Raw genomic sequence first — 12,716 nt, 5'->3', positions numbered from 1 at the left:
AATCAAGACAGATGAGAGTGTTGGTCAGTGGGGGACACTAGGCATCTCTTCGTCCTCTGTGGGACCCACCTGCCCTGCAGAGTGGGTACTGGGATCCTGGACCCATTCCTAGCGCCCAGACCACTTCCCCCTTGACCTATGACCTGGGCATAAGCAAACTCTTCTCCACTCCCTGTGCGAGGCTCCTAGGAACCCTCAGCAGCCTCGGCCCGCTTGGTTTGACCTTAGAACTATAGTGGGTGGCAGGGGTGTGTGTATCTCTTAGGTACGGGGCACGACATGATGCCCAGGTTGTGTGTGCCTGCGAACTGTAGGGTGTAGACACCCTGGGGTCCCTGGAGCTCGCCTGTCATCCCCCAGCCTGGTAGGGACGCAGGGTCAGGGCGCGCCTGGAGACGGGAGGGGTCACCACGAAGACACAGGTGGGCACAGGTGCCGGTCCCAGCGCGAATCCTGGCCGGTGACTAAATCGCACAAGGGCCGCCCGGCGGCAGGCGGGGGCGGAGCCCGATGGGCGTGGCCGGAGGCCGGGCGCCGGAGCGGGGCGGAGCCTCTGCGGGCGGGGCTGGGCCTGGGGGCGGGGCGGGGCGGGCGCTGACGCGCGCCGACGCGCGATCCCGGAAGCGGTGTCAGAGCTGGAGCCGGCGGCGGGCGGCGGCGGCGGCGGCGGGCGTTGGGTACTTGTTGTTCTTCGCGAAGTCCGAGCCCGTGCGCTAGCGGAGGCGGCGACCCGGGGAGCGCGAGAGCGAGAAGCGGCGAGGAGAGCGCGTGCCCGCGAGGAGCCGCCGCGCCCCGGCCGCGAGGCCAGGTGAGGGGCGGCGGCCGGGCCGCGGGACGGGACGCGACGGGGCGGGCGGGACGCGCGGCTCCGCGGGGCGGCGGGCGGCCTGGCGCTGAGTCACGGCCGCCGGGCACCGGGGCCGCCGGGACGGGCCGAGACCCGCGGGCACACCTGCCCGACGACCGCCCTCTGTCCCCGCGCACGTGCCGCCGGACCGAGCCCGGCCGTGGCGCCCGGCCGTCGGCGGGACCCGGGCTCCGCAGTACCGAGGTACCCGAGACCCGCACCGGGGCACTACCGGCACGTGTAGGAGCGCGGCGGCCGCCGCTCACCTGCAGCTGCCGCGCGGCAGGGAAGCCCGCGCTCAGACACTTCCTGAGTGGCGCGACTCGCGCCCAGGGCAGGGTGCACGTGCCCCCTGAGTGGGTAGGGGCCAGCCGGTCTCCGTCGGCCTTGGTGGCTGGTGTCACTCGCTAATCAGCTGACCTGCCAGGGGTGCCGGAAGGAAGGCCGCGATGTGGAAGCTATGGGAGGGGAGGGCGGCAGGTGACAGTCTTGGCCCGCATGTTGCTTCCGTCACTTTCCTCAGGTGTGGTCAGGGGCCAAGGTCTCCTCCAACTCCTCGTGGGCGTTCTTCTCTGCTTCTGTGGGGTTAGTCAATAGGTATGGTCTACTCTGTGGCTGGCCTGGGCACACTTCTGGGGAGCCTGGGAGCAGGGGCAAGAAATAAGGCAAGTCTAGCAAACCACAGGTCACAGAAAGCCTTCTGGTCTCTGGGGCCTGTCTTAGGTCTGCCTTAGGAAGAGCCAGTTGTCTGGCCCCGTACTCCCTGGCATCCTCACCCTGTGCAGGCACTTTGGCTCTGTGCAAGTTGCCCTATTGGGGTAGCATCCTGTGTCTAGGAAGGCTGGCAGCTAGCTCCCTGCTCTTGGATCTTGTGTTAGAGATTGTCCTGGGTTGCTTTTCATGAAGCTGGTAGCATAGGCAGAATTTGGATGCACCTAACCATTCATTCAGTTGACAGGTGTCTGGCCCCAAGAAGCAGCAGACCCTAATCCTTCCGCATGGCCTGGTAGAAGTCCCTTTACCCACCAGGATGGGCTCTAGGACCCCTTTATTAGCATTGATGAGTGACATTGGGATTGCACAGGGCATCTTGGTGAAATGCATGTGCAAGATCTGATGCACCCTGGAGCTAGGCTTCTCCAAGCCTGGTGTTTTCAGGGCCGGGAGTTTTTTGTTTTTGTTTTGGTACCAGGTATTGAATCCAGGGGTGCTTAACCACTGAGCCACATCCTTAACCTTTTAAAAATTTGTATTTTGAGATAGGGTCTTGCTAAATTGCTTAGGGCTTCACTAAGTTGCTGAGGCTGGCTTTGAACTTGAGATCCTCCTGCTTCAGCCTCCTAAGCTGCTGCAGGGAGGTTTTTTTTTTTTTTTTTTTTTTTTTTAAGGTATTAGTTGTATCAGGTGAGTGGGATCAGAGAGGTAAGGGGGCTGTGCACTATGGGTCGCCAGCACCATTCATGAGAACTCCCTCCTTAGGCAGCTCAATTAGTCTGACCTTGGCAGAGGGGGACCTGCTTTTATCACTTAAAACTAGCCCTCTCTTTATTCCAAAGCAGAATATTTAATAAGGCAAAAAGCAAACTGGGCTTTCCTCTGGAGCACATTTACTTTTATATTTGGACCAGCAAGGTCAGAGGGACTAGTTCCAAGTCCAGTGTTGCGTACTTTCCAGGTGGTTGCTGAAATGGGAGTTGGATAGAGGGTCCCTGGGAAGCCAACTTTTCCAGGGGTCGCCTTTTCCCTAGCGCCCTAGATGCTGCTGTGGAGGAAGACTGTTTACCAACCATTCTTTGTCCACAACTCTCAGCTTTCACTCTTGGAGCTGTGGGATGGCTCCAGGGTTTGTTTACAGTCCCCGTCTAGACCGAGAAGAAGTTGTGCCTGTTTCTGCCCTGGACTTTGCTGAGGCGGGAGTCTTCTGCATTGGGCTTTCTGGATTTCAGGTCCTGTCCACACGGGAAATGGAAATCCGGCCAGCTGGGAGAATTCTGTGTGGCTGCTCCTGAGAGCAGTAAACAGTGACTCACACTGCGTTCCCCACCCTCCCTGTCCCAGCTAATGGGAGATGTGTTGCTCCGTATTCACTTTTGCTTTTCATAAGTCACAGACCCCGTGTTTCCTCTTTATGGTTTAAGGAAACTGAAAGTGTTATCTGAAAATTGTAGAATTTCAGAGCAGGTAGGAATGAACCTGAGTGGTCACACACGGTCCGTCGCATCTCCCACTGTAGGTGAGGGGACTGCAACTACCAGGCATCGCTCTCTGGCCCAGGTCAGAGTCAGCCTGGTCTGGTGCTTGTCTGCTCTTCAGTGCTGCTTTCTGGTGCCCTGGGAGGTGGGTCGGATGAACACCTTACCCAGGCTCCCTGCTGGAGCCCTACCGCTGCATATGCAGCAGACCTTTCTTAATGGCTGGGTACCCTGAGGGGAACTAAAGTAAGACCTGTTCCCTGCTTGCCAGGAGCTCTCCGTGCACTGAGGAGGTCTGCCTGTCAACAGAAAGGTCTAGAACCAGCTCTTGTTCCAAGGTGATTGCTTGCCCCAAAGAACACAGCTAGGAGGACTTTCTGGAAGAAGTGTGTTGGGGAGTGAGCTGTGGTCAGCACAGCAGGGTCTATTGGGAGCCAGAAGAGGAGGGCTGAGATGGTGACAGATAGGTATTAGCTGCCCAAGAAGGACTTCAAGGTCTCCACCTGCCTGGGAGACTGTGTTTGAGGCACCAGGATCCAAGTCGGGGGTTCTGTTGAAGTGGCGCTGTTTTCAGGTAGAAGTCAGGGCCTGAGCTGAGACAGGGTGTGGGCAGGAGAACTTGAGGACTAGTCCTCAAGCCCTGGTCACAGAGCAGACAGAGCAGAGGGACTTGGGGATGATTTCACCTGATGATGTGGGGGCACTGTCATCACTAAGCTAGAGACCCAGGAGGAGGGGTTTGGGGGGAGGAAAGGCAGGTCTTTGCCCTTGGTTTTTCCCAGGGGACATCCCTGGCCCAGCCTGGAGTTGGCTGAAGCCTTAGAATGACTGGGTACAGAATAGAACCCTTAAGGGGAGCTGCTGGCAGAGGGACAACTCAGTGAGCTGGGGTGAGGGGCATAATGGTGGGGGCTGCTTGAGGGGGCGTGTTATGTAGCTGCAGCCTCTGCAGCCCTGGCTTGAGTCACCTCTGGATGTAGCTGGGATGACACAGCTTCCTGCGACTGCAGGCACAAGGTGACCAGACGTCCTCTGAGCTGGGCAGACAGTTGTGGCTTGCTGGAGGGCGGCCAGCCAGGGCCAGGCTGCAGGACAGTACTACACACCGAGGGGGCTATGTCTAGGGCAGGAGGGGCCAGTGGAGGCTTCCTGGTCTTCAGTGGGCTGAGCCATTACTAGCTCTTCTGTGGCACCAGCTGGGTTACCATTGGTTAGCACTATTGACAAGCACCCACTGGGTGCTGGCGCAATGTAGGCCCTGCCTCCCTTGTGGCTCCTCGGAAGGGCACTTGCTTTGGGTGCTTGTAGAAGTGTTTCCAGCTCCTGCGAGTGGGTAGTTGTGGCCTCGGTGGCTTCAGGTTTTGTGACTTGCACCCATTGGAGAGCAAGGGCTATTGCTATGTCCAGCTAGAGTTTGAATCTGCTCTCCTCAGACAGCGGGCCACTGCACCTCCTTCCCACTCTGGAGAGTAGGAAAGGAAAGGCTTACCTCTCCTTCTCAGGTGGGCTGAAAGTGGAGGGTCCTGGCCTTGTAGTCACATCACCCCTAAAGAACAAGTGTCTTACCTAGAGCCCACCCAGCTTCACATCTTAGCTCCAGCAGAAGGTGACATAGAGGGTCCTGTCTAGTCATTTATCTCCTTAAGCATCAGGACACTTGGGAACTGTGTGGAGCCTCCTTTTCTCCTAGGAAGCCTCCCTAGCACTGTTACTTAGGGCCCTGGGGCTGATCAGCCACCTGACTTGATGGAGAAAACCCCACCCACAGGCCCAGGCCAGTCCTTCTCACGGTGTGCCTGGGAAGTCCCCAGATGCAGTCAGAGCAGTGGGGCACCAGGGACAGCAGCTGGAAGTTGAACAGTAAAGAATGATCCCTGGAATGTGAGGTGATCTGCTTCTGAAAGGTCCCTTCCTGAGCTATTGAGCCAAGCCACCCCGCCCTGCCCCCCAGGACACCCAGGCTGGGATTGAATCCTCTGCAGAATGCCTACCGGGCCTCCTGCCTGGATCTATCCTGAAATAGGAGGGCTCCCCACCCTGGCTCCCTAATTCTGTGGAGTGGACACTACCAGGGGTGGCTGGCATGCCCTCAGAGAATATAGATGGATACAGCTGATAACTCTTTAAATGTTAGTAGTCACCTGGAAGGTGCTGCATGTGCACCTGTGTTTGTTTGCGGTGCTGGAATCCACCCTGGACTTTGTGTGTGGTAGGTAAGGCTCCACCACGTGAGCCTTCTTGACCAGCTGCCTGTCCTGGGATGTGGGCCGGGAAGCAGTCCCCACCCACCTAGGTTGGAAAGTGGTTGCATGCAGGGGGAATGGAGACCAGTGCAGTTGGCCAGCCGCCTGACTTTATGGAGAAACCCCACCCTCAGGCCCAGTATTTGACTGCTGAACTTCTCAGGTGACTTTTCTAGAATTCCAAGTAGCTCAGGGCATGGGGGCTTGTATGCTGTTGGCTGATGGAAGGCTCAGAGCACCCTTACCAGAAGCTGCCCAAGAGAGGCCTGCCTTGGGCCCCAGTGCCAGGAAGAGGGCTTCTCTGGGGCTTCCTGTGGGCTCCGCACACCCTTCTGCCTACAGTCTTAGCCCCGGCTCAGAAAGGAGTCTTCTCACGAAATGCGCCCTGTGGCTCTCAGGTCAGTGGCTTACGGAGCCCCTTCAGAGCATTTTTAAGTCACTTGTTTTGCAAACTCTTTCACACGTACACGACTCTCCTGGGACTGGAGGTGCAGCTCAGGGGTGGAGCTCTTGCCTGATCTGTACAAGGCCTTGGGTTCCATCCCCAGCACTGCAAAAAAGTAAAACTCTCCCTTGAACCTCATTCCAAAGGCCAGTTGTCATTTTTCTTGCCTTTGATGTTTAAAGCAACGCAAGGTCAGTACTGCACGGGTGTACTTTGTGAGTGCTGGGCAGAGGCACCAGCCTACCCGGTGGACTGGGTTCATGAGAAGCACCATGCCTGGGCTGCCCCTGTGCCTGGCGTCAGACTGAAGGGCAGAACCTTGACCTGCAGCCCATCTGTCCTCACCTTTTATGTGGGCAGACATTGGCCGAACCATCCCAACAGAGGATCCAGGTTTCCCCAGCAGAACCAGGTTCCTGGGGCAGAAGCCGAGACCTCATCTGCCTGAGGGAAAAGGTGTGGGTGTGGTGCCCAGTGCAGGGTGGGGGGGCTTCTCCTGCCTGCACCCCACCCCCAGCCTATCCCCTGGCCTGTACTGCTGGGCTGGGCTCCTGGTGCTCAGGAGTGGGTGCAGGTGTGGTGGTGGGGGAGAACCCAGGTGGGATCTAGTGTCCCCTGCTGGGCCCAGCCTGGGCCCTTTGTTTCCTTCCTTCATTTTTCTGAGGAAATGACCCATGAAGAGCCGAGGTTTGTTCTGTGGGGAAGAGGCCTCTTGGGAAGAGGGTGGGTTTGTCTGCATCTTCTCCATCCTCAGTGCTCTTTAAGATGGCAGGTCTGAGGACTAAGGGATTCTGGAATTCAGAGCCCCCTCCCTGCGTCCCTCCCTAGGGCCTGAGCCAGGACCCATGTTGGTTGCTTTCTCTCAGTGGTCTTGGGTCCCCAGAGGCAAGCGAAGTGGTTGTGGTAGGCTCAGAGTTGGCAGATGGATCGGAGTGACCTATCTGGCCACCCAAGGGTCCTCAAATCATGGAAGGGCTTGACTTCTCTGAGTGTGGTCCCCTGGAGACTGAGTCTTGCACATCCTAGTCCCTCGGTGTCCCACCTCTGTGGTCATGGGAGGCAGTTCCTTAGGGTTAAGGTCTGTCCCTCAGCTCCCCGCGGAGCACAGCACGTCACCTGTGGGTCTGACCAGAGGCCCCTTCCCTAGCACCTTCCTTTTCCACTGGCCTCAGGGGCCCCAGCTAGTGCCATACGGGTGGGAGGGGCGTCCTTGTGTGGGAATGTGAGCGGCTCTGTAAACAGCTGGTGACTCACCGCATAGTTATGTCACTGACTTGTAGTTGCTGGAAGAGGTGCCTGGTCCCTCCTCCCTCGCATGGAAAAGTTTCTCATGGAGTCATGGAGCTCCCAGGCGCCTGGGTCCTGCAGGGCCCTACAGGGTGGCCAGAGCCCAGGGCTTCTCCAGGGTCTCTGTCACCCAGCTCAGGGTGATGGAGGTGGCATGCCTCAGGCCTCCATGTTCACCCTGAGCTGCTGCTTGTCCATTTCAGGCCTGGGCCTATAAGGTGTCAGACAGTCCCTCCCTCGAGAGGAGCCCCAAGCCTACCTGAGGCTCCCCAGCTGGCCCCTGCTGTCCACTTCAGTTTCCATGGGAGCAGCTGGAGTCACCAGGTGCTGGTGACTGTAGCGCAGAGTGTGGATCCTGTGTTCATCAGCAGCTTCTTGTTTAGAGGGTGGCGGGACCCAGGCCTGCAGGGAGAGGGGCAGTGGAGGTCGCCCACCATCCAGCCCCAGTCTGTCCTCTGTACCCCTTTTCCATGTGTTTCTCTGCTTCTGCTTCAACTCATCCCTAGAGTGTGGATGTGTGGGGGTGTGGCCCATCCAGTGGCCACCCTGTGTTTCTCCCCTTTCTTCTGGGGTTAAAATGAATGAGTTTGTTTACTGTCTGACAACCTCATGATGTCTTTGCACAGGCCTGACCTGAAGTCATGATTGCTTTTGGGCTTCTCTGTTTCTATGGCAACCATCAGGGGTTGGCTACTTCCCAAGGTCGTCATGGCAACTATCAGAGGGGAATCATGCTTGGGATGCTTTGGCTGGGTTTTTCATGAATGATTAGAATGTGTGACACAATGCAGACTCTAAAATGAGAAGGGCGGTTGGCGGGGACAAGTCTCACCAGACAGTTGATTAGTTCTGCCAGGCAGCCATGACTCCTCACCTCCTATCTCTGGCCCTTCTCTCTAAACTGATGCCCACCAGGAGCCCCCACCCATCCTTGGGGCCCCAGAGTCACCTGAGCAGACTAGGGGCAGCCAGGCTGAGGTGGTGATGTCACAGCTGCAGTTCCCTTCCCCGCGGTAGGTGCCAGGGACAGGCGGGCTGGGTGGGGCTGGGGAGAGGTGGCAAGTGCTCTACTCTGTCCACTTTTGAGGATGGGGTTCAGTAGTGGCAGGGGCTCTCTGAAAGGGCCCTTTCTCTCCCTGCGGGTCTGAATCAGCCAGAGCTGTTGCCAGGCAGGGACACTGTCCAGGCATGGCCATTCTTGGTGGTAGCTTTGCGACTGGTCTGTGTTCTGTTGGCTGTAGCATCTTGTACCTCACTGGTGCCAACATCTTGTGAGGTGGGAGGGGAGTGGGGGTAGGAAGCAACAACTGCCAGTGCCAGGCTTCACCCCCAGTCCTGGGGGCTCCAGCACCTGCCAGGTTTGGGGGCAGTAAGGGGCCACACAGCTTCTGGGCCTGGGGCTGAGAGTCCTGACTGTTCTGTGAGCTCGGCTAGAGTGTCAGCCGAGCTGGGTCTTACTGGAGCCTCCTGGGCAGATGGGCTGGGGCAGCCCCTTGGGATGTTCTTGGGGCACTGTGATAGGCTGTCTCCTGGGAGCCTCTTGCAGGGAGACGGTGCGCAGTCCTGAGCTCACCAGGGCTAACCCTCTCGCCCTCTGTGTTCTTCTGTGTTTCTGCAGTTGCAGTTTCCCAGCACTTCCGTCCTGGTGATTGTGCCCGGGTTATGACGACTAATCCCAAGCCCAACAAGGCGTTAAAGGTATGGCGGGTGGCAGCCCTGGGCAGCCATCCCTGTCCTGGGCACTACACAAGAAAGATTCCTCCTGACCTGGAAGCTCCTCCTTTCTCAGATTTGCCCTTAGGGGTGGAGTCCCTGTCCCTGGGAATAGATGGGGACCACAGGCTGGGAGAACATTCTCAACAGAGTTGGGTGACACACCGGGGATGTAGGGTTAGATGCCTGCCATCTGGGGCTTTGTCTGCGGGTTCTGTTCCTGCCTGAATTGAATTCCCAGTACGAGGCTTGGGCAGAGTGGCCTCCAGTGGGTGGGGTGCTCCAGCTCCAGTGACCGGGCTCCATCTCTGCTGGTGCTTGCTGCCTCCTGGGCCCTCAGCTTCTGTGACAGGCTGCCCTTGGGTCGGCCTTCATGTTTGGGGCTCTTGGGAACCATATGCAGAACTGAGATTGTGTGTATCCTGCACCTCCATTCCACTTCTGGGGTTCCTGCTCCCTTGAGGTGGCCCTGCCTAGCCAGACCCCAGTGTCACTCTGGGAGGCCGATGTGCAGGTGTTAGGGGAAGAGTGAGCCACCCAGCCTCACCCTGGAAGGGTTGGTTGAGATCCTTCCTGAATCAGTCCCCAGCGTTGGAGCATCCCATGAGCAGGACATCCATATGGAACTTGGGAGGCTTACAGTGGTAAGGGTGATGTCACCTGTGGCCTTCCTGAGGGAACAGCTGTCAGGTCCTCCCTGTTCAAAAGGATCACGGTGACAGCAGCTGTAGTAGGACTGCCTGATGTGGCTTCGTGGTGCTGCGTCCTGTGCACAATGTCCCTGTTGTAGCAGGGGGACTAGCCCCAGATAGAGGGCAGGTGGGTGCTACTGCTGGGTCTTTCTGCTGCCCCAAATCAGCTGTGGGCTGCTGCAGAGCAGGCTGAGGTGTGGATACTGCAGGGGCTTGGTGCTGACCCACTGTGGCCTTGCAGGTCAAGAAGGAGGCGGGCGAGAACGCCCCGGTGCTCAGTGATGATGAGCTGGTGTCCATGTCAGTGCGGGAGTTGAACCAGCACCTCCGGGGGCTCACTAAGGAGGAGGTCACCCGCCTGAAGCAGCGCCGGCGCACGCTCAAGAACCGCGGCTACGCCGCCAGCTGCCGCATCAAGCGGGTGACACAGAAGGAAGAGCTGGAGCGGCAGCGGGTGGAGCTACAGCAGGAGGTGGAGAAGTTGGCCCGCGAGAACAGCAGCATGCGGCTAGAGCTGGACGCCCTGCGCTCCAAATATGAGGCCCTGCAGACCTTCGCCCGCACTGTGGCCCGCGGACCCGTCACACCCACCAAGGTGGCCACCACCAGCGTCATCACCATCGTCAAGTCCACAGAGATCTCCTCCACCTCTGTGCCCTTCTCAGCCGCGTCCTAGTGCCTGCTTGGGCCGTGAGGCGGCACGTCCCTCGTGCCTGCCCAGGGTCCTGGCGCAGACTCGAAACACCAGTCATTGCAGACCCCTCGGGGCTGAGAGTGGGGACAAGCGAGGTGCCAGATGAAGAGTAGGCTCTTGTGAGCCAGGCACTGCACACCGCCATGCACACACAGGTGCACGCCACCCTCACGCCCTGTCCCTCCCCTCCAGATGGGTCTGTTTCAGGAGTCAGTGGGAGATGACCCCACAGTCCCCTGCAGGGTCTGCCAGCAGGAGGGGCCCCTGTGGCTGGGTGTGGGGCTCATCTTCCACTCCTCTTGCAAGCAGCCTTTAACACCGTCCTGCCATGGCTCCCACCTGGGCCAGGCACCCTGTGCTGACTTCCCCAAGCTCTGGATGCCCCTGGGGGGAGTGAGGGAGCTCGAAGGCAGCTCTGGTCTTCCGTTGTCCCACTGAAGCGTGCTACGATGAGCTTTAGCCCTTACACCCAGCCCGAGCCCTGGGAAGCAGAGATGGGAGAGGCTGTGTGCTAGTGTCTATGCCCCCACAGGCCTGCTGTCACAGGGCCTGTACACCAGAAGCACCGGGGTCATGTCAGGAAGGCCTGTCCAGTATGTGTGCAGAGAGTTGTGCGTATGTTGTGAAGTTTCCCTTGTGCTGTGTGACCCAAGGTGGCTGCCCAGCAAGGCCCAGCCGGCAGAGCCAGCTGGCTTTCTGCCAGCCTGCTGGCCATCCCTGGATTTCACAAGATGAGGGCAGGAGCATCCCATCAGCTGCTGGAAAGCAGATCTTGGTTTCCCTAGAGCTGCCTCTGGCTGGCTGTGCTCATCGAGGTGGGGAAGGTGGAGATCTCGAGGCCTGTAGGGAAGGGTTGTGTGGTTTGGAGAGGAGTGGAGGCCTCAGGGATGTCGGTGGACATGGACGTGTCAGTTGATGTCCTGGGTGGCGTACCCCACAGACCACTGTGCTTCCTGCTGCTGGGTGGGGTAGAGCAGTGGGGGGGGGTGAGGATGGAGCCAAGGCTCTGAGATGGGGCCCGGGGACATGAAGGAGGCCTGAGAGCACAGCATGGGGGTGAGGGCACTGCAGGGAACTCCTCACAGGCCTGCCTCTGTGTTGAGGTCAGCCAGGAGCCCCCCAGACGGGCTTGGGGCAGAGGTGGGTCCCTGCGCCCTGGTGCTGGGCCATCACCCAGAGCCTTCACCTGCTCTTTCTTCATGGAGCTCTGAACTGCTCATGATCTTGGGGATCCTTCCGGGACTTCCTTTCCCAGAGCACTGCTGCAGGGCACCCTCCTCTGACTGGGGTCTTGGCAAGAGGAGTTGGCTTGGACACCCCTGTCTGGGGTGAGCCGGTGGAACATGAGCCCTGTGTCCTGCTGCCAACTGGAAGCCACTGTGCGTGACAGGCAGTGAGGGAGTTGCGCCCCTCACTCCCAGTTCCCTCCTGGCCTGCCCTGTACCCCAGCAAGCTGCCGCACTATGTGCAAGGAGGGCCGAGGATGGGCGGTCCGAGGGCTGCAACGTGGTTCTGAGTCTGCTGTCAGAAGTGAATAGAAAGCGTCAGGGCTTCTCTGGTGGCACCACCATGCGACTGGTCTTCTTCTGGGTCCAGTGCAGTGCTGAGGGTTGGCCAAGCTGCAGCCCAGCTACGTGGGGTCACACTGGAGCCTCAGAGCAGGAGGCTGTGCCGGGCACTTGAAGCTGTCGATACCATAGCCATGGTAGGTAATCCATATTGGATATCAATAAGGGCCATGGGAAATATTTAAAGAGAAAAAGAATATATATATATATATATAAAATTATATACACATTTTATCGTACAGATTTTTCATAAGTTTTTTCCAGTTTGATACTGTAGATCTTCATTAGTGCAGAGTTGTGTTGGATGGGGTGAGAGTGTGCTGCCCCCTCTGGTGTGTGCTGGGCCTGGGGACAAGGCCTAGCCCCAGCAGGCACCATGCTTGGTGGGTGGCCCCCAGGGCAGGCCACGCAGCTGCAAGTTCTGTCTAGCCCTGGGGTCTGTCACATCTCTGGGATGTGGCAGGCTTCTGGCTATGAGTGGCTTCCCGCTCTTGGCCTGTGGTGCTGTGCTAGAGAAGGAGCTCCCCACACTCGGCCTCCAGGGTGGACAGAACTTCCATCACCACCCAGGGAGCCTCCGTCCAGGGTGCTCACGGGCACAGGGCCAGGGAAGGAAGTGGCACATTCTGCTTTTCCTTTGAGATCACTGAAATTTTATTGTCACAATTTAATATATGATTTTTTTTTTTAATTTAAGAAAAAGACAAGGACCTCTTTGTCGTGGGTTTGTTTTCTGTCCCGTGGCTCAGACCTCCCAAAGAGGGTGGGCTCTGCCTTTCCTGGGTGGCCAGGCGCTCCCTCGACACGCCACGCACAGCGCGTCCTGGCCTCCCAGCCGCAGTTCCATTTCAATATTTATTTTTTGCTGCTTTCCCCATGATATAAATTATTGAGAGGAGATCACATGCTGTGGACCCGCACCTGTGCCCCGTGCCCACCCCCCCCATCTCACGGCCACCACCTAATTTATTGCTGTACACGTCGCTGCTCTGACTGCTTTTGTACCTTTGCAATAAAGAAACCCCTGGTTTTACA

General features: G+C 58.2%; 1 protein-coding gene across 1 annotated transcript; it reads left to right on the top strand.

Moving 5' to 3' along the window:
• The first annotated feature begins 616 nt into the window (after positions 1–616).
• Mafk (MAF bZIP transcription factor K) lies at positions 617–12,716 on the top strand. Its single transcript, XM_026405712.2, has 3 exons — positions 617–808; positions 8,633–8,712; positions 9,661–12,716. The coding sequence occupies exons 2-3, from the start codon at positions 8,677–8,679 to the stop codon at positions 10,093–10,095; spliced, it is 471 nt and encodes a 156-aa protein (XP_026261497.1). The 5' UTR covers positions 617–808; positions 8,633–8,676; the 3' UTR covers positions 10,096–12,716.

The sequence above is a fragment of the Urocitellus parryii genome, chromosome 9 (genome assembly GCF_045843805.1).
Source record: "Urocitellus parryii isolate mUroPar1 chromosome 9, mUroPar1.hap1, whole genome shotgun sequence".
In the NCBI taxonomy this organism is placed as follows: Eukaryota; Metazoa; Chordata; class Mammalia; order Rodentia; family Sciuridae; genus Urocitellus; species Urocitellus parryii.
Note: the sequence above shows the minus strand (reverse complement) of the source record. Positions and strands in the feature narration are given on the sequence as shown.

Bases quoted from the DNA above. Each gene is read 5' to 3' on its own strand.
- Mafk (XM_026405712.2), top strand. From the start codon at position 8,677: ATGACGACTAATCCCAAGCCCAACAAGGCGTTAAAG. The intron at 8,713-9,660 runs GTATGGCGGGTG...GTGGCCTTGCAG, and splicing joins AGCCCAACAAGGCGTTAAAG to GTCAAGAAGGAGGCGGGCGA.